This window comes from Pipistrellus kuhlii, unplaced genomic scaffold, assembly GCF_014108245.1.
Source record: "Pipistrellus kuhlii isolate mPipKuh1 unplaced genomic scaffold, mPipKuh1.p scaffold_m20_p_84, whole genome shotgun sequence".
Taxonomy (NCBI): Eukaryota; Metazoa; Chordata; class Mammalia; order Chiroptera; family Vespertilionidae; genus Pipistrellus; species Pipistrellus kuhlii.
Genome location: NW_023425589.1, coordinates 932613 through 955250, shown reverse-complemented (window position 1 = coordinate 955250; position 22638 = coordinate 932613). Strand labels below are relative to the sequence as shown.

The following is a 22638-nucleotide window of genomic DNA, read 5'->3' as shown; positions in this document are numbered from 1 at the left end:
AGAGATAGAGAGTTAGAAACACTGATGAGAGAGAGTCATCGATCAGCCGCCTCTTGCACACCCCCTACTGGGGATATGCCCGCAACCAAGGCACATGCCCTTGACCGGAATCGAACCCGGGACCCTTCAGTCCCCAAGCCGACGCTCTATCCATTGAGCCAAACCGGTCTCGGCCCAGTTCTTGACAGAATGAATGACTAAAGGACCCAGAAGGGACAGGGTGGTGCCCCAAGACTCCAGTGCGTGAAGCCCCTGCTAGGAAAGCACAGATAGGACTCAGGATCGGTCCCTGCTCTTGAGGCTGTGAACTGGGCAGGAAAGCCCCGCGGACACTGACAGCGACAGGCTGTTGTGGGAGGAGTGCTCTTTCGGGCCGTCACTCACTGTCTCATTCATTCCTTCATCACACACATCCTGCCGCTGCGGGAGAAGGGGCCCAGACCCAGCCCTTCCTGTACACGCGCCCTGCCAGTTGCTGTAGGGCATCCTTGGACCCGTGCAGAGGGTGCCCGGACATTCAGGAGGGATTGGCCTCCTCTGCTTAGGTGGGGGAAGAGGGGGCTAAAGCTTCCCCGAGACCAGCCCTTGAGCTGTGTCCCGAAGGGGGAGCAGCCACTGAATGGGGTCAAGGTGGGCAAAGGCCGTCCAGGGCAGAGGGAGCATTTTGTGCAGAAACTAGAAGATGCAGGTGGATGTTTGAGCTTTTTGGGGGACTAGGAAAAGTTTGGGGGCACCTGTAATACTGTCAACAATAAGTAAGTTATTAATATGTGTGTGTTTATATACACATACTGAGTGGCCAGATTATTATGATCTCTGAAGACATAATAATCTGGCCCACTCAGTGTATATCCTATATAATAAAAGGCTAATATGAAAATTGTCCCCTTGACCAGGAGTTTGACCAGCAGGCAGGCTTGCCAACCGCCCATGTCCCCTCCCCCTGGCCAGGCTGGCCAGACCCCACCCATGCATGAATTCATGCACTGGGCCTCTAAATACATACACACACACACACACACACTGACACACTGAATGGCCAGATTATTATGCATTCATAATAATCTGGCCACTCAGTATGTGTGTGTCACACATACACACGTGTATATGGCTAGAGCATGAGATGGAGGGAGGCAGGCAGAGAGACAAGGCCAGAGGAGCGGGCATGCGTGCCAGGGGCTTTCCTGGGGAGTCCAGGAGGGCTGTGGGCATGGAGGGGCGGGAGCGGCCCTGGGTGTAGAAAGACTGGGGCCTGCACAGGAGGCTGGGGAGAAGGCTGAGGTTGAATGAACAGCAGTTCATTCTAGAACACCTGGTCTCAACCACAGCGACAAAGGGAGGGCAGGCAAGAAAAGATGCTCCTGGGAGAGATGTGGGCGCTGACATAGCTGTCCTTCTGGACCCCGCAGTGACCAAAAGAACCACGAGGGGGCGATGTTGGGCCGTCACTCACTGTCTCACATCCTCAGGGAGAGGATGAGGCGTGAGCTGGGCCCAGAGCCGTGCACAGAGGGGCTTGGGGCCTTCTGGGCTGTGAGGGAAGGAAGCGCAGCGCCCAGTGGCCGGTGCACACCGGGCAGCCAGCCAGGGGTCCGGGCCCGTGAAGGTACAGTGCCCGGAGCACAGGACGTGGGAGAGTTTCCGTTTTTCCCGAGTGGTGGAGGGGTGGGGGTGGGGGGTGTTTATATATGTGCATGTGCACAAATGTTTGTGTGTAATAGTCTTCGTTACTCACAGATTTCATATTTGTGAATTCGCATGTCCTCTAAAATGTGTTTGCAACTCCAAAATCAAACCTTGCAGTGTTTTCGTGGTCCTTCTCAGACACACGCTGTGTGGAGGGAAAATATTTTTAAAATACATTTTCAATGATTTTTAGAGAGAGTGGAAGGGAGAGGGAGAGAGAATCAATGTGAGAGAGAAACCACTTGGTTGCCTCCTGCATGCGCCCCCAACCAAGGATCAAACCCACAACCTGGGTATGTGCCCTGGCGAGGAGCCAGCCGGCAGCCTTTTGGTTTCCGGGGCAATGCCCAACCAGCCGCGCCGCACCGGCTGGGGCTCAGCGTGCAAGACACGGGGAGTCGCCTGCCAGCCGTGCTCCCTGCTGAGGTGGAAGGCAGCGCCGCTCCGCCCTCGGGCTCAGCGCTCACGCATGTGCTCAGTGCAGCCCCGTCCTACATGAGGCTTGTTTGATGCCTCATGTCCCACCCTCCGTGCTCCCTGTTGGTGATTTCTCTGTCCAGAGAGGCCCCACGCGTGGTGCTGAAGCGCTGTCTCGTGTTCCTCAGCGCAAGGAGGCACAGAGAAAGCACGTGTGTGAGTTAGATGAGCTTCCTGCAGGCACAGTGAGCTCCCTGTGCGTCAGTCCACGTGATAGTGAGCGAGGTGGGTCTACACCCCGAAAACAAGGGGGTGCAGCATCCATCAGTGGATAAGGATGTGACCAGAGGCTCGTCAGAACCTAATGCTGTGTTTCCCCTCGAAGCCGATTCAGAATGTGCTCACTCAGTGTTCGAGGCGACTCCGTGGGCCACAGCTACCGCGGATAACCAGAGTCGACTGTACGGCGATGGGGCGTTTTGTCTAAAAGGCTGCTCTTGCCAGGACCGGTTTGGCTCAGTGGATAGAGCGTCGGCCTGCGGACTGAAAGGTCCCGGGTTCGATTCCGGTCAAGGGCATGTACCTTGGTTGCGGGCACATCCCCAGTGGGGGGTGTGCAAGAGGCAGCTGGTCGATGTTTCTCTCTCATCGACGTTTCTAACTCTCCGTCCCTCTCAATTCCTCTCTATGTAAAATCAATAAAATATATTTTAAAAAATAAACAAATAAAATAAAAGGCTGCTCGGTGTTCTCCCTGCTAGGAGCATGCCAACACCTCCCTTTCCCCTCTTGTTCTTCTTCTTTAAAACATGTGTTTTTCTATTTATTTCAAAGAGAGGAAGGGAGGGGGAGAGAGGAATAGAAACATCAATGATGAGAGAGAATCGTGGATCAGCTGCCTCCTGCATGTCCCCTACTGGGGATCGAGACTGCAACCCGGACATGCGCCCTGACTGGGAATTGAACCATAACCTCCTGGTTCATGGGATGATGTCCAACCACTGAGCCACACTGACAGAGTACAAATATATAAAATAAAAGGCTGCTCTCACTTCCCCAAAAAAACCTTTGCATGTACCTCTGTCCCTCAGGTTCCTGAGCGCCCCGGTGGCCCTCGTGGGACACTGCTGTCACTGGATTCGGCCCTCAGGTATGTCCCAAAGGGGAGGATGGGGGGCGCTGTGGCAGGACTGGGGCCTTGGATCCAGGTGGAGTCGCACTCCTTTGTTGACTCCGAGTCTTTCAAATTGCATGTGTCTATATGCTCATTGTAGAAAAACAAAAATCTTTCCCCAAAATTCGCAAGTGTGTTTGAATAATAGCCACACACACAGCTACATGATTTTATTTCAGAGAGGGAGAGAGAGAGGGAAAGATAGAAACATAAATGATGAGAGAGAATCACTGATTGGCTGCCTCCTGCAATCCCCCTACTGGAGATCGAGCCTGCAACCCGGGCATGTGCCCTTGGCTGGAATCAAACCCAGGACCCTTCAGTCCAAAGATCAGTGCTCGCCGAAACCGGTTTGGCTCAGTGGATAGCGTCGGCCTGCGGATTGAAGGGTCCCGGGTTTGATTCCGGTCAAGGGCATGTACCTTGGTTGCGGGCACATCCCCAGTAAGGGGTGTACAAAAGGCAGCTGGTCAATGATTCTCTCTCATCGATGTTTCTAACTCTATCTCTCTCTCTTCCTCTCTGTAAAAAAATCAAAAAAAATATTAAAAAACAAATAAATACAAACAAAGATCAGTGCTCTATCCACTGAACAAAACTGGCTAGGGCAAGTCAGCATTTTTTATTTATTTATTTATTTATTTTAGGTGTTTTTTTTTATTTCTTTTATATAAATCTTTATTGTTCATATTATTACAAATGTTTCTCATTTTTTCCCCCCTCCATTGCTCCCCTCCTCCAGGTTCCCACCCCACCCTCTGCCCTTTCCCCACCCCCCATTGTCCTCATCCATAGGTGCACAGTTTATGTTCAGTCTCTTCCCACACCTCCCTCTCCCCTTTTCCCTGAGAATCGTCAGACCACTGCCCTTCCATACCTCTGATTCTATTAAGTCAGCATTTTTTTAAAATATGTTTTTATTGCTTTTAGAGAGAGGAAGGGGGGGAGAGAGAGAAACATTGATGTAAGAAAGACACATCAAATGGTTGCCTCCTGACCAAGGCCAGGGCTGGAACCTGCTGCCCAAGGTATGTGCCCTTGACCAGGAATTGAACCCACAATTGGCTCAGTGGATAGAGCATCGGCCTGCAGACTGAGGGGTCCCAGGTTCGATTCCTGTCAAGGGCATGTACCTTGGTTGCGGGCACATCCCCAGTAGGGGGCATGCAGGAGGCAGCTGATCGATGTTTCTCTCTCATCAATGTTTCTAGCTCTCTATCCCTCTCCCTTCCTCTCTGTAAAAAATCAATAAAATATATTTTTCTAAAAAGAGGACTGCGAACCTCACCTGAAACTCAAGCTGCGGCGTCCCTAGGAGGAGCCTGGGCGCAGCCACGCCCCTTCGTTGGCGGGTCTGTCGCCTGTGTCTGCTTTTGTGCGAGTGAGCGCAGCCGAGCTGAGTCCTGGCAGACCCAGACCCCGGGTGCGCAGGGCCAAAAGCGTTTGCTGTCCGGACGTGACGTGACGCAGACGTTCGCTGTTACAGACGCGCTAACGCCGGCAGGCGGCATGGCCCCGGTCGCTGAGGTTCGCGTGGAGACAGTGTGGGCCGGCAGGGGTAGGGCTCAGGTGGAACAGGCTGGCTGTGAGTTGACAGTGTGGAGACTGGGTGATAGGATCGAGGTGTTCACGATATTGTTTTCCTGTTGCACACGTTGGACGTTTTAAAAAAAAAATGGCAGGGGTGAGGGTGCCAGGGTCCAAGTGCCTGTGGCAGTGCCAGACACAGAGGCAGCAGCCCTGCGTGGGGTGGAGGTGCGGATGGGGAGGAACCTCTGGGCACAGCTCCCCGTCCCGGTCGGCCCCTCTCACCTCTCCCTGGCGGTGTCTTGCCCACAGAGTCGCTGCAGGAATACCTGAAGGTGGTGCTGGCCCTCAAGTACGAGGAGAAGCCGCCCTACGCCTTGCTGCGAAGCAACCTGCAGGTCCTGCTCCAGGATCTGCACGTGTCGGCCTATGACCCCATCGACCTCCGGGTGATGCCATAGGTGGGTTCCGGCGGGAAGAGCCTGTGAGTCTTCACCCCTACCCCACCCCCACCCCAGCCCCGAGTCCCAGGGCCAACTTCCCAGTCACGTGCTGCGTTTCTCCACAAGATGCTTGAACTTTCCAAACCCTGCCCCCCCTCCCCAATCACAAGTAACGAAACCCCACCCTTTAGAAAGAGGGGGGCTGATCGGCTCCTGTAACTAGAAAATTCCAAGGGAAAGCGTTAAGCGCACTGGATCAGAGCCTAGAAAGTAGCATTGAGATCGTATTTGCCTCTGTCTCTCTGTCCATCCTCTTTCCTCCCTCCGTCCCCCTGTGGTCCCTACTTCCTTTGGGTCGGCTCCCTTGTCCCCCACACAGAACCTCGCTGGCTCTGTGCACTGCTCTGTGCACCCCTCAGCTTGTCTCGCAGCCCCTCCTGCAAGCGGGAATGTCCATGCTTGCTGTGCAGACGCAGGGTGCTGTCCATAGCCCGGGCCGCCTCTGCTCGGCCTCCTGGGGTTTTGTTACCATGTGCACATCCTGGCGAGCACCTGTGTCCGTGACGATTGCATCGCCCTGTCTGTACCCGTCTGCCCCCCATTTGTGCGTGTGACAGTGTCCGGGAACTTGGGGGAGGTCAAAGCTGAGCCAGACTCGCTGGACAGTTTGGCCAGGCTGCATGGGCGGCCTGTGGAGGGGCCGCCCGGGTCCTCTCCCCTCGGGGCTGACCATGCCTCCACACAGGCTCTCCATCGGAGTGAGGGGCCGTTCTAAAAAAAATACATATTTATAGATTTTAGAGAGAAAGGGAGAGGGTGAGATAGGGACATCCATGATGAGAGAGAATCATTGATCGGCTGCCTCCTGCACGCCCCTTACTGTGGATGGAGCCCACAGCCTGGGCCTGTGCCCTGCCTGGAACCGATCCAGTGACCTCCTGGTTCATAGGTCAGCTCCCAACCACTGAGCCACGCTGTCCAGGCTCTGCAGACATTCTTAGTTGTCACCACTGGGGAGAGGGTGCTCCTGGCATCTGGTGGGTGGAAGCTGGAAGTAATGGATGCGCCTCCTCCCATTTCCGCTGGAATGAGCTATAACCAGGAGCATAACAACTCTCTGCTTATGGCGGCTCCTCGCCTTGGCCTGCGTGCCTGACACCCCCTCCTCCGGGCCACTCCGCCAGCCACACCGGCCTCCCCTCAGATTCTAGCCGAGGCGGAGCTTGATCCCACCCCGCGGCCTCTACGCCAGCTAGCGTTGCCATGGTCTGGAATGCTTTTCCCCTTCAGTTTTTCTCAGATCCTGCCCCCTCCCATATCCCCCGTTTGCCCCTCCTTGAGGTTCCTCACCTCCTCTCCGATCACATGGCCTGTTTTCTGCGCAGCCCCCGCCCCTCCGGAGGGAAGTGTCTGATCTGTAGTGTCCCCGCCCCCTGCTCCCAGCTGTGAGCCCCGGAGCGCCTCCCCAGGCCCAGGCGGCCCTGAGTGCAGGAGACACTCACTGCCGTTCCCATTGTCTTCCAGGACTTTCTACGCCCAGTGTGAAATAGGGGGGGGGAAAATGGGAAGAAGAAATGTGAAATCCAGGCCTGCTGTAGATAAGCTTCTAGAAAGACCCCTCGGACGTGCATTCCCACTGCTTCTGTAGGTGACGCTGCTGTCCAGCCAGGTTGGCGGGGAACACGGGAACTCGCAGTTAGGCTCCAGGTAACGTGAACGCCTCCTCCGCCGTCCCTTCCTCACAGCCGCTGGGGCGGTGAACGGAGAAGATGCTCAGCTAGGGGACCGGTCCCTCAGTGGGACCCTCCTACCATTAGAACCTCGTGCTTTGGTAATAAATTGTTTCACGGGAGCTTGGAGAGTCGAGTGTCTGCAAACGATGTTCCTTTTGGGAAAGGTTCACTCCCTTTTTCTCTCCATTCACCCATCCCTTCAACCTTTCATCCACATCTACCCTTTCATTCATCTGTCCAAACTTCATGGAGCCACCCATCCATCCATCCTTCCTTCCTTCCGTCAATCCATGTACAGATGCTTCTCAACTTACGATGGAACCACATCCCAGTAAATCCATTGTAAGTGGAAAATATTGTAAGTTGAAAATGCACTAATGGCCCTGGCTGGTTTGGCTCAGTGAATAGAGCGTTGGCCTTTGCACTGAAAGGTCCCGGGTTCGATTCCAGTCAAGGGCATGTACCTTGGTTACAGGCACATCCTCAGTAGGAGGTGTGCAGGAGGCAGCTGATCAATGTTTCTCTCTCATCAATGTTTCTGACTCTATCCCTCTCTCTTCCTCTCTGTAAAAAATCAATAAAATATATTTTTAAAAAGAAAGAAAGAGAAAGAAAGAAAATGCACTAATGGCCCTGGCCAGGTGGTTCAGTTGGTTAGAGTGTCATCCTGACACGCCAAGGTTCGGTTTTAATCCCTGGTCTGAGCACATACAGCAATCGACCAATGAATGCATAAATAAGTGGAACAACAAATCTCACTCTCTAAAATCAACCAATAAGAATATTTTTAAATGTACTTAATGGATACCTTCCATAAAAATTAACTCAAATGCAAAACTGTAAAACTTCTAGAAGAAAAGATAGAAGAAAAACCTATTTGACTTTGGGTTTGGTAAAAAGAGAGAAGCCCAGCCTGTGTGGCTCAGTGGTTGAGCGTCAACCCATGAACCAAGAGGTCACGGTTTGATTCCAGTCAGGACACATCCCTCGGTTGCTGGCTTGATTCCCAGTGTGGGGCATGCAGGAGGCAGCCAATCAGTGATTCTCATCATTGACGTTTCTCTCTCTCTCTTCCTCTCCCTTCCTCTCTGAAATCAATAAAAACATATTAGAGAGAGAAAGAGGTTCCGTAGTCCTGACGCAGGCAAAGCAAATTGTGCATGAAAGATGCAATCACCACACACGGAATCTGAAGAGCAGCTTTCCGCACAGTTGTTACCTTCATGCCAGTGCCTGTGCACTGAGTTGGTGCATCGTGCCCATGTTGAGCATGTTTTCTCACTAGCGGAAACCAGGGGGGAAACGAAGTGGACAGTCAGTGGGAAAGAGAACAAGATCAGTCGGATGTGAGCACTGTGGAAACGAATTGCCAAGTCAATGGAACACAGGCTCTGACGGCAAGGAATCTTGTAAGCAAATTCTGCAAAAAGAAACCATTACGGAGAACCAAAGCCAAAGGGACATGTAATGAAAGGAAGAGTGTGCAGTGAGATGACCTACCTACCATTCCGTTCAGACAACCCTCGAAGGAGTTCCTGTGGTGAAATAGCCAACCTGGGCTTCCAGGAGGCCGGCTCAGAGAGGCCGGGGTGCGGAGGCGGCTCAGAGAGGCCGGGGTGCAGAGGCGGCTCGGAGAGGCCGGGGTGCAGAGGCGGCTCGGAGAGGCCGGGGTGCGGAGGCGGCTCGGAGAGGCCGGGGTGCAGAGGCGGCTAAGAGAGGCCGGGGTGCAGAGGCGGCTCGGAGAGGCCGGGGTGCGGAGGCGGCTCGGAGAGGCCGGGGTGCAGAGGCCGCTCGGAGAGGCCGGAGTGCAGAGGCGGAGAGGCCGGGGTGCAGAGGCTGCTCGGAGAGGCCGGGGTGCAGAGGCTGCTCGGAGAGGCCGGGGTGCAGAGGCTGCTCGGAGAGGCCGGGGTGCGGAGGCGGCTGAGAGAGGCCGGGGTGCGGAGGCGGCTCGGAGAGGCCGGGGTGCAGAGGCTGCTCGGAGAGGCCGGGGTGCAGAGGCGGTGCCCCAGGGACAATCCCTGGGAGGGGAGGGGAGAATGGAGCTGCAGCGCAGCCCAATGCCAGCCTCATCCGGGCCTTCATGGCGCCCTGGAGCTGGAACAACCCCGTGGAGTGGTCCAGCCCTTATTCCCCCGGGGCTGGCTGGCTTCCCTGGGGAGAGGTGTGGCCTCGGTGTGGTGCTCTGCGCATGCGCTCAGGCCTTCCTGGCGCTTTACCTAATTATTGCCTCAACGCTTAACGCCCCACAACAAACACTCAAGTTAGGTGTTTTTAAAAATACATAATTTCATTGATTTCAGTGAGCAAGGGAGAGAGAAACATCAATGATGACGATCGTTGATCGGCTGCCTCCTGCAAACCCCCCACTGGGGATGAGCTCACAACCGATGCATGTGCCCTGACTGAGAACAGTGACCACCTGGTTCATTGGTGGACGCTCAACCACTGAGCCACACCGGCCAGGGTCCAGCTAGGGTTACTGTGTGTGTGTGTGTGACAGAGGGTGACTGGGAAGTAGAGTGATTTGCTCAGACTCCTGCTCGTAGTTGGAGACGGGCTGGAATTTGAGGCCACTTCTGCCCATCACGGCACCAGTGGGACATGTCTGTCGTCAGCTAATTCTTGGGCTTGTCCCTGATGTCTCCCCTCCCCTCCCAGAGAGCCCTGGGCCCTCCAGCCAGAGGCCGGAGCTGGGGGCCGTTATGTTCGGATCTTGATCTCTGCGTACTCGGTGCTGGTGGCCTCCGGGGCGGGCGGCTCCCCGAGCCTCGGGCCCCGGAAGCTGAGGGTGGCGTAGTGGAGCTCCATCTCCTCCCCCCGGGGCGGGGGACGCCGCCGGGGGCCGGTGGCCCAGCTGGCTTCCTGGCAGACACCCACGCTGGTACCCCTGAGTGGAGGGAGGAGAGGCGGTCAGATTAGGATAATGGGAGCTGGGAGTCAGCCTGGAGGGCCCACAGCTAACCTGGAAATTGAGCAAATTAGTCCTTCACCCGCTCATCCCACAGACATAGGTGAAGCCCCGTTCACTGAGTCAGCCGGCAGGTATTTTAGAGAAGTGATGCCTGGCTCTTGGTGATGGGTCGCCAGCCTCCCTGATTCCTCACCAGAGTCCACTAGGGCAGTGGTCGGCACACTGGCTCTTGAGCCACATGCGGCTCTTTGGCCCCTTGAGTATGGCTCTTCTGCAAAATATCTGTGCAATTGCCGAAACCGGTTTGGCTCAATGGATAGAGCGTCGGCTTGGGGACTGAAGGGTCCTGGGTTCGATTCCGGTCAAGGGCATGTACCTTGGTTGCGGGCACATCCCCAGTGGGAGGTGTGCAAGAGGCAGCTGATCGATGACTCTCTCTCATCGATGTTTCTAACTCTCTCTCCCTTCCTCTCTGTACAAAATCAATAAAATATTTTTAAAAAAGTATATCTGTGCAATTGAAACGTACAGTTCAATTGAAACTTCGTGGCCCCTGCGCAGAAGTCACTTTTTGGCTCTCAAAAATTTTCAATCATCGTCCCGTTGATATTTGGCTCTGTTGACTAATGAGTTTGCCGACCCCTGCACTAGGGTGACATTAACTCTATCCTATTTGCCAGGTGGAGAAACTGAGGCAAATACCCCAAAAGCACACGTGCAGTTGTTGGGAGGGCCAGGATTCACGCCGGAGTCTCTCTGGCTTCGGTGCCTCCTGCCTAGGGGCCAGCGCCCTGTGCCAGGCCCTGGATAGTCACCGGGGAGCAGAGCAGACACCACCCTGACCCGCCAGCCTGCAGTGGGAGGCGCAGGCCTGCAGGTGGCAGTCGGTTATGTTCCTCTCTAACCGCGCATTGTAAAGGATGCCCAGGAATGGAGCGGTGTAACCAGGACAAGAACCTGCTCGGACCCAGACTGCCCTGCCCTCGGGGCCACTCAGCATTTCAGGGGTTGATCTGGGAACGACGTTATGAACCCTACAAAGGATACCGTACGGTAAAGGGTGATCGCGGCCCAAAGAAAAGTCGGACCCTGTGCCCCAGCACCTGGGAGGGAACCTCTAAGCCTTGGGACGTCCTGCCTGTTCACAGGGGACCGTGGGCCACACCAGGCAGCTCGTGTGATGGATGGCGGCCTCCGCCACGTGGTGTCAGATGGAGACTGAGTTCAGCTCCGTGACCGTCTCCCACTTAGAACTGGACATCAGGCTCGGGGGCTTCCCCGGTGGGTGCCGTGCCGGTGGCCACGCATCATTGCTGGGAGAAGTGGGCACCATCCACGTGACTCCGCTGAGTGACGGCAGAACCCACGCCCGTCCTCCTGGCCCCGCCCCTGCGCCTCTTCCCGTGGCTGATTCTGTCCCCACCCGCCCGCCGTGACCAACCATGACAACGAGCAGTGGTCGGCAAACTGCGGCTCTTTGGTCCCTTGATTGTTCGAATGCCACTTCATCAAAATAGACTCGCCCAGGCTAAAAACCGACTTCTGCACATGGGCCACGGAGTTGCAATCGCACTGTACGTGCGCACCCACACGTGGTATTTTGTGGAAGAGCCACACTCAAGGGGCCAAGGAGCCACAGTTTGCCGACCACTGACCACGAGCATAACAACTTCTCCGAGTCGGAGTCCTTTGGGGAGTTATGAACATGAGTGTCTCGCATCCCCTAACCTTGCGGTAGACAATTATTTGGGGGCGATCCTTCTGGCGTCCTGTATTGGGGAGGAGAGACGGGAAGGAGGAGGAGGTGGGAGGTGGGAACGGGGTGGGGGGGGCCCGCTGGACCTGAACACACTCAGTAAGCCGGGAGCAGAGGGCATGCCGACTCCCGGCCGCCGTCCTGGGTGCCTGGGCTGACGGGGCCCCAAGAGGAAAGGTCACCGGGATGGATGTGGCCGCAGCGTCCTGGGGAGATGGAGGGGGCGGGGCCATGACTCACCGAGGAGCCGGGACCCGGCGTGGAGGGGGCGTCCTTCTCACCAGCTGCAGCCCGGGATGCGTCCCTCCTGCAGGTCTTCATTCTGAGGGGGAGGCGGGGGCCCCTGAGCAGCCTGCCGGGGCGGGCGCAGCGCTCAGGGTGTGGCCACCATCCCCCGCCAAGGGCCGATGACGCTGGATGCAGGGACGGGCCTGCGCTCTGACTTCCAGGATGGGAGCAGCCCCCTTCGGGTGGCTGGGTGACTGGGTGGCTGGGTGGGGAGGGCCCAGCCAGGCGGCTGTGCGGGGTTCCAGGCCCAGGCCCACCCTGCGCTCCCCCGGGACCACACTCACATGAAGACCATGAGGCAGACGCTGAGCAGCCCAGTGACCCCAGCTCCCGTGACAGCCCCCAGGACGAAGGCCTCCCTGAGCGCGGGCTCCCCTGCGGACAGATGGGTTTCGGGGTGACTCCCCTCCAAGCCCCAGGACCCTGTGCCCTGCCTGTGCTCTGTCCCTTTACTGGACTCTGCTCCCACCCCCACCTCTTCCTCCCTTCACCCTTTCTTTCCTGACTCAGCTCCCCTCTCCCCCCAGCCCCACCTTCTCTCTGACCCATGCCCGTCTCCGTGGCCTCTGCCCCCAGCAGGCCCCGGCCTGGCAGCAGCAGGACCCAGGCGCTCTGGGCCCCGTGCTCATTCCGGGCCTCGCAGCTGAGCCTGAGGTCAGGGCTGAGCCCCTCACGGAGGCTCAGGGAGCTGTTGGTCCAGGGCCCCGCTGAGCTGGAGGTGACAGCGTGGGAACCGTTGCCATGGTTCCCCGCCAGCAGCCCCGCCCCCAGCCGCCAGCGCAGGGAGGGGGCTGGCAGGGCCCTGGCGGAGCAGCTGCAGTGCAGAGCCTGGTCCTCCCAGGAGCAGGAGGGTCCCAGCAGCTGCGGGGGGCCTGTGGGGAGCGAGGAGAGGGGTCAGCAATGCCTCTGCCCTCCCGGGACCCCGTGTGCCCCCCACCTCTCCACAAACACACACACACACACTCACTCTGCACACGGAGACGCAGGGAGGCGCGCAGGGAGCCCCGCGGGTGCTGAGCTTGGCAGGTGAATTTGCCTTCGTGCCCCGCCTCCACCCGGGGCAGCTCCAGGACCCCGGGCTGGCGGGGCTGTGAGGGGCCCAGGGGCCGGCCGCCCTGGGCCCAGCTCAGCGTGGCAGGAGGGTTGCTGTTCGCGACACAGAGCAGGCGGAGCGAGTCCCCTTCCCGGACTGGGAGAGCCGAGCCGTTCCCCACGCGTTCCAGCTCTGGAGAGAGAGAGGGCCTGCGGGTCAGAAGTCTTCTTCCTGTTCCTCTCTCCTCTCCCTTTAAAAAAAAAAAATATATATATATATATATATATATATATATATATATATATATATATATATATATATATATATATATATATATTATTGGTTTTTTTACAGAGAGGAAGGGAGAGGGATAGAGTTAGAAACATCAATGAGAGAGAAGCATCAATCAGCTGACTCCTGCACACCCCCGACTGGGGATGTGCCAGCAACCAAGATACATGCCCTTGGCCGGAATCGAACCTGGGACCTTTCAGTCCGCAGGTCGATGCACTATCCACTGAGCCAAACCGGTTAGGGCCTTTTCTTTTTTTAAATCCTTACCCAAGGGTGCGTGTGTGTGTTTAAATACACTTTTATTGGTTCCAGAGAGGAAGGGAGAGGGAGAGAGACAGAAGCATCAATGATGAGAGAGAATCATTGGTGGGCTGCCTCCTGCACGCCCCCTAGTGGGAATTGAGCCCTCAACCCAGGCACGTGCCCTGACCAGGAATCGAACCGTGACCTCCCGGGTCATAGGTCCCCAGTTCAACCACTGCGTGGACACTGCCAGCCCGAGGCTGTGTTTTCATTGATTTTGGGAGAGAGAGGCGGGGAGAGTGAGAGAAACTTCGATGTGAGAGCGAAGCACCCCCCCCCCCTTACCTGTGTGGCTTCCTCGGGAGGCACTGATGGCCAGGCTCTGCGGGGCATCTGGCCGGAGGGACACAGTGAGGAACAGAGGCCCTTTCCCCTGCTCCCGCACCCCCAGGACGCACAGAAACGGGAAGTGGAGACGCCCGCGCCTGTGTCCTCCCTGCAGCCCGTCCCCCACCCGGCGTCCCGGCCGCACTCACAGGACACGTTGAGCGTGATGGTCCTCACGCTGCTCACGTTAACCCCGGGGAAGGTGACCCGGCAGGTGAGGTTGGTGCCGTGGTCCTGCGGGCGGGGCTTGACCATGATCTCAGAGAACTTAAAGGCCGATGGGCCCAGCGCCCGGGATCTGAAGACCGCCCCGCTCCAGGAGACGGCGCCGGGCTGCAGCCAGGCGCAGACCCCAGGCAGGGAGCACACCAGGTGGCTCAGGCGGCCGGCCTCCAGGGGCGTCTTGACCTGGATGTCCGGGGTCTGGGTCAGCGCTGGAGAGAGAGACGGTGAGACGGTGTGCACCCCAGCCCTGAACTGCTGCCCGACCCGGTGGCCCAGCCCTGGGACCGCTCCTTACCTGTCACGGTCACGGTGAGCAGTTTGTCCCCGTAGGTGTGGTTCGCACGGCCCCTCTCCAGGTGGAAGTAATATTTTCCACTGTGTCCGGGCCCCGCCCCTGAGATGCTCAGGGAGCAGTTGCCGTTCCCCGGGTCCCCGGAGAGGTAGAATGGAGAAGGTTTCGCCTTCCTCGCTGTTTTCGTGGTTTGCTTGTTTGTGGCCACGAGGACATCGCCTCTGACAGCATCCCTTTTCTTGTACCAGTAGCCGTACGCTGGGGTCGAGTCGTTCCAGCCCTCCTGGGGGGAGGACACCTCGCAGGGCACCTGCACGCACAGACCCGCCTGCACCGTCACCGAGTCCTGCGCCTGCAGCTGGTACTCTGGACCCTTTTGCCGGGACCCTGGAGGGACAGCAGCTCAGCTGCAGCACCAGCCCCGCCCCGGCCCCGGCCCGGTCCCGGCCCTGCCCTGGCCCTGCCCTGGCCCACTCACTTGCCCGCAGCGGCGGCAGCAGCAGCAGCAGCAGCAGCAGCAGCATGTCTGGGCCCGGCTGGGCTGTCCCCGGGCTGTCTGGCGTCTGTCCTGGAAGGAAGCGCTGTCTGGAGGAGGGGGCAGTGGCCACCAGAAGCGGAACCCCAGGAAACGCAAACAGGCCCAGAAAATCCCCTCTTCGGACTTCTCCTTTTATGGAGGAAAATAACAAGGCAGAGAGAGAGCCTGCGGTCACCCTGGGTCATTTTCAGGGAGGACAGTCTCAGGAGTGGGCCTTTGGGGGCAACAGATGAGTAAGGGCTTCAGGTGAGATGCTGGAAGCAGGCATTTGGGGGCGCACAGGAGGCAGCCGGTGGATGAGTCTTTCTCATCATTGATGTTTCTCTTCTCTTTCCCTCTCCCTTCCTCCCTGAAATAAATGTGTATATATTTATGCATATATTTAAAGTGGGGGCAATTGCACAGGGATCTACACTCCTAAGGGCCTCCTGCCAGGAGTTCAAAATTCTTAATAATTTTACCTTTAAAAAAAAATACTCACTTGAGGATATAGTTATTTTTTAAAATATATTTTATTGATTTTTTTACAGAGAGAAAAGGAGAGGGAAGGAGAGTTAGAAACATTGATGAGAGAGAAACATCGATCAGCTGCCTTCTGCACATCCCTCACTGGGGATGTGCCCACAACCAAGGCACATGCCCTTGACCAGAATCAAACCTGGGACCCTTGAGTCCACAGGCTGACGCTCTATCCACTGGGCCAGATGGTTAAGGCTGTGTCTCTTCTTATAAGGACACTAATCTTGCCCTGGCCGGTGTCACTTAGTGGTTGAAGCATTGGCCTTCGAAACTAAGGGTCACTGGTTTGATTTCATGTCGAGGGCTCATACCTGGGTTGCAGATTCCATCCCCAGTCCCAATCAGGATGCATGTGTCTCTCTCATTAATGTTTTTCTCTCTCTCTCCCTCCCCCTCCCTTTCTCCCTTCCACACTCTCTAAAAATAAAAGGGAAAAAAAATATCCTTGAGGTGAGGATTATAAATAAATAAATAAATAAATAAATAAATAAAGGCACTAATCTTATGTATCAGGGGCCCACCCTTATGACCTCCTATAACCTTAATGATCTCTAATGGCCCTGTCTCCAAACGTAGTCACATTGGGAGTTAGGGGTTCCACATGTGAATTTGTGGTAGGGGAGCAATTCAGACATAGCAACTGGGAGAATTTTGGCACTGCCCATGTGATTTCATCAGGAAAGACAACTGGAAGCTTGCATCTGATCTGTCCTGGACTGTGCCCCATTCCCCTTTTCCCTTTGGGGATTTTATCTGTATCCTTTTGCTGTGAAAAACCATGAGTGTAATAGTTTCTCTTAATTCACTGAGTTCTCCTAGCCGCGAGTTGGACATGCTTGTAGGTCTTGGAGGCTTCCAGAACAGTCTGTTCCCCTTTTCAGGCTGTGGTGCAGGAAGCACCCCCTCCGTGGGGGCGACAGCGCCCACCTGCAGATTCTGCAGACCGGGGCTCGGCGTCCTCCGGGCGCCCCCTGGTAGTCTCATGCAGTAGTCCTCTCCCAAGGGCCCAGAGCTTGTCTGAGTCGGAAAGTTGCTGGCGAGGCAAATGTCCCAGTTGATCACAAACACATAAAAGGAATTGGGGTGAGTGCAACCAGAATTGCACAGAATAAAGAACCAGGAATTGCAGAGAATAAAGAATCGGTTCCCTTGCATCTGGAACCAGTTCCCCATTTCTCAACCTCTAGCCCCTCAAACATATGGTGCCATTCCTTTCTGCTGTTGTTAATCCTCACCCCAGGATGTTTTTTTTTTTTTCCTTAATGACATTACTTGTAACTAAATGGTCTCAGCTGGTACCACAGGGGCACCACCAGCATCAGCAGTCCCAACCCGTGGCTTGTCCACTCAGGGTCATTGCATCTCCTGCCTGTCCCTCCCCCTTGCCTTTGCTGCTATTTTGTACACTGCCCAGCTTGAGGAGGGCTCAGGGGAGCAGGCTCTGTAAAAAGGGGACCCCAGGACCTGTTTTTGACCCAGAAAACCAGGTGTGTGTGTGTGTGTGTCTTTGCACCTGTGCCTCTGCCTGCAGGTGCGCATGTCTGTGTCTCTGAGTGTGTATTTTTTTTAAATATATTTTTATTGATTTTGTACAGAGAGGAAGGGAGAGAGATAGAGAGTTAGAAACATCGATGAGAGAGTCATCGATCAACTGCCTCTTGCACACCCCCTACTGGAGATATGCCCGCAACCAAGGTACATGCCCTTGACCAGAATCGAACCCAGGACCCTTCAGTCCCACTCTATCCATTGAGCCAAACCAGTCTTGGCTGAGTGTGTATTTTTTTAATCCTCACCGGAGGATATTTTTTTCCATTCATTCCCAGAGTAAGAAGGGAGGGAGGAGGGAGAGAGAGAGAAACATCGATGTGAGAGACACATCAATGGGTTACCTCCCACATGCGCCCCTCCTGGGGCTGGGAACCTGCAACCGAGGTTGTGCCCTTGACTGGGAATCGCTCGCGGGACCCTTGAGTCCACAGGCCGACGCTCTAGCGACTGAACAGAACCGTCCAGGGCTCTGAGTGTGTATTTTGTTTTGTTTTAATTTTCCCTTTTGACCTTTAATTTCCTTTTAAGGCATGATTTGCGGTGTTTATTTGCTCTTGTGTTCCTTTCCTTGAACTCTTACTTTTTTTTTTTTTTTTTTTTGATTTCAGAGAAGAAGGGAGAGGGAGAGACAAAAACATCAATGGTGAGAGAGAATCATTGATGGCTGCCTCCTGCACGCCCCCTACTGGGGATCGAGCCCGCAACCCAGGCATATGTCCTTGGCCAGAATTGAACCAGGGACCATTTGGTACTGAGCTAAGCCAGCACTCTATCCACTGAGCTAAGCCAGCTAGGGCTGAACTCTACATTTTTTAGTTTTCGTTTGTGTCTTGTTAATCCTTACCCAAAGATATTTTCCCCATTGATTTGTAGAGAGAGTGGAAGGGAGAGGAAGAGAAACAGAAAGAGAGAAATATCAATGTGAGAGAGAGACAGGGATTGGTTGCCTCCTCCACGGGCCAGGGCTGGGATGGGGCCTGCAACCAAGGTACATGCCCTTGACCAGAATGGAACCTGGGACCCTTCAATCCTTGGAGTCAAACTGGCTAGTATGTACTGAGTGTGTATTTTGTACCTGCGTGTCCATGTGCTGTGTGCATGTGTGGTAGGCATTTGAAATCAGCCCCGTGGGCTAATACTGAGCGGGACCACGGTATCTTGGGTACCACATGGAAGACCAGGAGCCATTAGTGTGTGTGCGGGAGGCTTGGCTTTGATAATGAAAACCTGAGTGGGCCTGGGGGCCCGCCCACCCGAGGGAGACCAGGAGCCGCTGTCTCAGCCTCCGGCTCATCCTGGGAGGCCCATCTCTTCCAGAGGTAGAAGGGCTCTCCCGGTGCCCAATCTGTATCCCCCGCCCATCAGGCTGGCCTGGGCCCAGGAGGGCTGAATCCCGTGCCCCTCACAGCCCTCAGACCCCGGCATCCTGGAGCTGGGGTGTGAAGGCGAATTCACCTGTGGAGTCAGGTACCTGAGCTGGGCCAGCAGGTGGCGAGGCGGCAGGTGAGTTCCCTGGACTCCTGCCCGGAATCCTGGGACCTGAGGGACTGGGGAGGGGGGTGGGGGGACGGGCAGGAGGGGTTCCCACCAGGTGCAGGGACAGACCTCCAGGGCCATCGTGATGTGACGCTGCCCAGGGAGACACGAGGGTGTGGCAATGAGTGTTTCTCTCTCCTCCCACAGACAGAATCAAAGAAAACGCCAGCCAGGCCCTCATGGCTCAGGGGTTGAGCGTAGAGACCTATGGACCAGGAAGTCACAATTCAATTCCCGGTCAGGGCACAGGCCTGGGTTGAGGGCTCCATTCCCAGCCGATCAATGATTCTCTCTCATCGTTGATGTTTTATCTCTATCCTTCTCCCTTCCTCTCAGAAATCAATAATGAACATGTACTTAAAAAGAAAACAGGCCAGCCAAAACATGTTTGGCTCAGCGGTTGGAGCGTCGGTCTGTGGACTGAAAGGTCCCGGGTTCGATTCCGGTCAGGGGCATGTACATTGGTTGCCGACACATCTCCCCAGTGGGGGGTGTGCAGGAGGCGGCTGGTCGATGTTTCTCTCTCATCGACGTTTCTAACTATATCTATCCCTCTCCTTTCCTCTCTGTGAAAAATCAATAAAATATATTTAAAAGAAGAAAAGAAAAAAAGAAAAAGAAAACACGCCAGATTTCAGGTGGAGGATTCAAGAAGATAGTGCATGAGAAGCTATATAATCACATACACACACACACACACACACACACACACACACACACACAAAGATGCCCGCGTGCTAATCACAGGCACTATGTTACCTTGCGTGGCCAGAGGGCTTTGCAGACGTGATTATGTGTTAAGGAGCGGGGGGTGGGGAGGTCCCGGGGGACCCTGTCACAAGTTGATAACAAGGAGGCAGATGCGACTAGAGAAGGGGAAGGGGAAGTGGCACTGAAAAGGCAGGAACATTCTCAGGGTGAAGTATGGTAGTAGAAAATGTGGTTTGGCTTCTGTACTTACTTGTTTGCTAAAACAAGAGAGAGTTATTTTGATTTTCTGAACTTACACATGCTGTCCCAACACTCCATGGGGGACGGTTTGAGTGTCATCGAAGCACCTTCTTCTGGGACCCAGGATGGATCCATGACCCTAAATGGCCTCAGGAGCTACAGATGACGTGTTTCCGTGGACTCAGTGGCCCGGAATCAGGACAGACCCTAAATTGCCTCAATAGCCCTTATAAATGCATTCCAGTTGACTCGGTGGTCCCAGAATCTGGGCAGCACAATTATTCTAAATTGCCCTGGTGGTCCCAGATAATGTGTTTCTGTTGACTCAGTGATTGGCAGATACTTTAGGTAACTAAACTTGCTCAGTTTTGAGTCTGTAAAATGCTTTTCGAGAAACAGGTTCCTCATTCCAGACCCAAAGCTGTAATCGATACCTTCCTGACATTCTGCCCAGATAAGCCAGACGTGGCGAGCTGTTCGGGGCTGCGAGATTGGGAGCTTTAGCCCCTCATATGCCACCAGCCTTTAATAAATGACTCCACGATTGGACTTTTTGAGGCATCCTTTGTAAGATGGGGGTACACTACAACGCCGGGCCTCTAGGAGGAACCAGCCCTGCCCACACCTTGATTTTACCCCACGAGACTCAGTTTGGACTCCTGAACCACCACCTCCACGGGTAACAACACATTTGTGTGGTTTTAAGCCAAGTTTAAATATATATTTTATTGATTTTTTACAGAGAGGAGGAGAGAGGGATAGAGAGCCAGAAACGTCGATGAGAGAGAATCATCAATCAGCTGCCTCTTGCACACCCCCTACTGGGGATGTGCCTGCAACCAATGTACAGGACCTTGACTGGAATCGAACCCGGGACCTTTCAGTCCGCAGACCGACGCTCTACCTACCACTGAGCCAAACCGGTTTCGGCAAGCCACCAAGTTTAAATGTCCGCCCTGGGGCGGTCTCCGGCGGGATCCCTACCACGCCCCACGAAGTGCTTTATGGATATTCAGCCATTTAATGCGCAGGACAACCATAGGAAGCAGGTGCTGCTGTTCCCATTTGATCGCAGAGGAAACGGGCACAGAGAGCCTAAGCTAGCTGCCCCAGGTCACACAGCGGGCTGGGGGCCTGGAGCAGGGAGTCCGCCGCGTCTGTCCCGCCCACACCGGGCGGCGGGGACGCCTCTCTGTACTGAAGATGTCCTGGATTTGGGGTCCTGTCTGCCCTCCCTACCGGATGTGAGCTCGGACTTCCTCTGCCGTCCGGAGGCACTTTAAGAACCTGCGGACTGAAGGAGGGAGGAATGGGACCCAGAGTGACCGCACCCCTTGGACCGCAGTCCTCCTGCTGAGCTTCGGACAGAGAGGATCCAGCAGAGCCCGCCCACGGCGGAGCACGGGCGCCACCAGGCGGCGAAGTGCAGGACAGCGCGGCCCGCAGCCCCGAAAGCGTTGCTTTAGTTTTAGGACCTTGATGGAGCCTCACGCAGCTCTTTGGCCCCTTGAGCGTGGCTCTTCCACACAATACCACGGCCTGGGCGAGTCTTTGTTGAAGAAGTGGCATTAGAAGAAGTTTAAGTTTTAAAACTTTGGCTCTCCAAAAAAATTTCAATCGTCGTACTGTTGATATTTGGCTCCGTGGACTAAGGAGTTTGCCGACCCTGGCCCCAGGGGGCTCCTTCCTGGCCTCTTGCTGTTCCTGGCGGTTTCCGCATCCCTGGGCTTGTGGCCGCATCACTCCAATCTCCGCCGCCTCCTTTCCTCTCTGTGTTCCTTCTCTTACAAGGACCTTTGTCATTCCACTTAGCGCTCCTACCTGCCTTTTTCCAAATAGGACACATTTATAGATCCCGGGAGTTGGGGTTGTGGACAGATCTTTTGAGGGGTCACCAACCCACTACAGACCCCTGAAGGCTAACGGATCAAGGGTGGCCAAGAGACACACTCCTCATTCCCCGCCCCCACTTCATGGAATTGCAAGTGTCAACAACTAATTGGGGAGCTGCGATGGGCAGGGGTTTGGGGGGGGGGGGGGAATAGGGGTTGGAAACATCTGGAATTAGCGAGGTGATGGTTGCACAACATTGCAAATGCACTCGATGCCGCTGCATTGTTCACCTTCACAGTGGCTCTTCCTCCACAGCTAACAGAGCTTCCTGCCGTGTTAATGCGCGTTAAGTGCTTAAAATAGCGCTTGGGACGTGGAGAGCCCTCGGTAGCTGTAGGGCAGCGTGCCCACCACGGCTGCCAGCCCAGCTCCCACTGACCTCCCAATGACGGGGAGGCTTCAACCAGGCAGGGGTTCCTCTTCATGGGGCACCCACAACTCTTTCTTTTAAAAAAATATATTTTATTGATTTTTTACAGAGAGGAAGAGAGAGGGATAGAAAGTTAGAAACGATGATGAGAGAAACATCGATCAGCTGCCTCCTGCACAACCCCCATGGGGATGTGCCTGCAATCAAGGTACATGCCCCTGACCCTGACCGGAATCGAACCTGGAACCTTCCAGTCCGCAGGACGATGCTCTATCCACTGAGCCACACCGGTTTCGGCCACCCCACAATTCTTGCTGCAGCTGCCCCTTCCTTCGCATTCTGGTGTCACCTTTTTTGGTGTGTGTGTGTATGACAAGGACCATGAGGAGCTAGCACCATTGGCAATCCTTTCTTTTTTTTAAAAAAATTCTTTATTAAGGTATCACATATTTGTCCTCATCCCCCATTCACATCCCAAACCCCTCCCCATGTATGTCTCCACCCCCCGGCAATCCTTTCTTTTACCTAGTAATTGGTGGTCTGAATCTAAAAGGGGTGTTGCATCATTTAAAAAAAAATTTTAAAAAATATATTTTATTGATTTTTTACAGAGAGGGAGAGAGCTAGAAATGTCAATAAGAGAGAAAGATCGACCAGCTGCCTCTTGCACACCCCCTACTGGGGATGCGCCCGCAACCAATGTACATGCCCTTGACCGGAATCGAACCTGGGACCTTTCAGTCCGCAGATCGACGGTCTACTACTGAGCCAAACCGGTTTCGGCAGGTGTTGCATCATTTTTAAAAAATGTTTTTATTGATTTCAGAGAGGAAGAGGGATAGAAACATCAATAATGAATCATTGATTGGCT

General features: G+C 55.0%; 2 protein-coding genes across 5 annotated transcripts in view; one reads left to right on the top strand and one right to left on the bottom strand.

Moving 5' to 3' along the window:
- The window catches only part of VRK3 (VRK serine/threonine kinase 3), a 29067-nt gene extending 21961 nt beyond the window's left edge, over nt 1–7106 (top strand). For all 3 annotated transcript variants that reach the window (XM_045577153.1, XM_036425786.2, XM_045577154.1), the window contains 3 exons: nt 3195–3253; nt 5117–5265; nt 6772–7106. In XM_045577153.1, the coding sequence (XP_045433109.1) occupies nt 3195–3253; nt 5117–5265 (208 nt within the window). In that variant the 3' untranslated portion in view covers nt 6772–7106. The remainder of the gene's footprint in view (nt 1–3194; nt 3254–5116; nt 5266–6771) is intronic.
- Nucleotides 7107–9817: 2711 nt separating this feature from the next.
- LOC118712152 (sialic acid-binding Ig-like lectin 5) lies at nt 9818–15000 on the bottom strand. 2 transcript variants are annotated; one of them, XM_045577147.1, is made up of 9 exons: nt 14888–15000; nt 14413–14796; nt 14042–14326; nt 13851–13898; nt 12903–13160; nt 12481–12807; nt 12220–12310; nt 11888–11999; nt 10775–10925 (listed from the first exon to the last, which is right to left on the bottom strand). In XM_045577147.1, the coding sequence occupies exons 1-9, from the start codon at nt 14931–14933 to the stop codon at nt 10917–10919; spliced, it is 1560 nt and encodes a 519-aa protein (XP_045433103.1). In that variant the 5' UTR covers nt 14934–15000; the 3' UTR covers nt 10775–10916. The 2 variants fall into 2 exon arrangements, 1 of the variants encoding a protein (XP_045433103.1); XR_006740766.1 differs by lacking the exons at nt 10775–10925; nt 12220–12310 and adding an exon at nt 9818–9867 and having other exon boundaries at nt 11888–11969; nt 12523–12807.
- Nucleotides 15001–22638: the final 7638 nt, after the last annotated feature.

Coding starts and splice junctions, on each gene's coding strand:
- LOC118712152 (XM_045577147.1), bottom strand. CDS start 14,933: ATGCTGCTGCTGCTGCTGCTGCTGCTGCTGCCGCCGCTGCGGGCAA. Junction 12,808..12,902: donor CCTGCGTCTCCGTGTGCAGA/GTGAGTGTGTGT, acceptor CGCTCCCCACAG/GCCCCCCGCAGCTGCTGGGA. Junction 12,000..12,219: donor GTCTGCCTCATGGTCTTCAT/GTGAGTGTGGTC, acceptor CCGCCCCGGCAG/GCTGCTCAGGGGCCCCCGCC.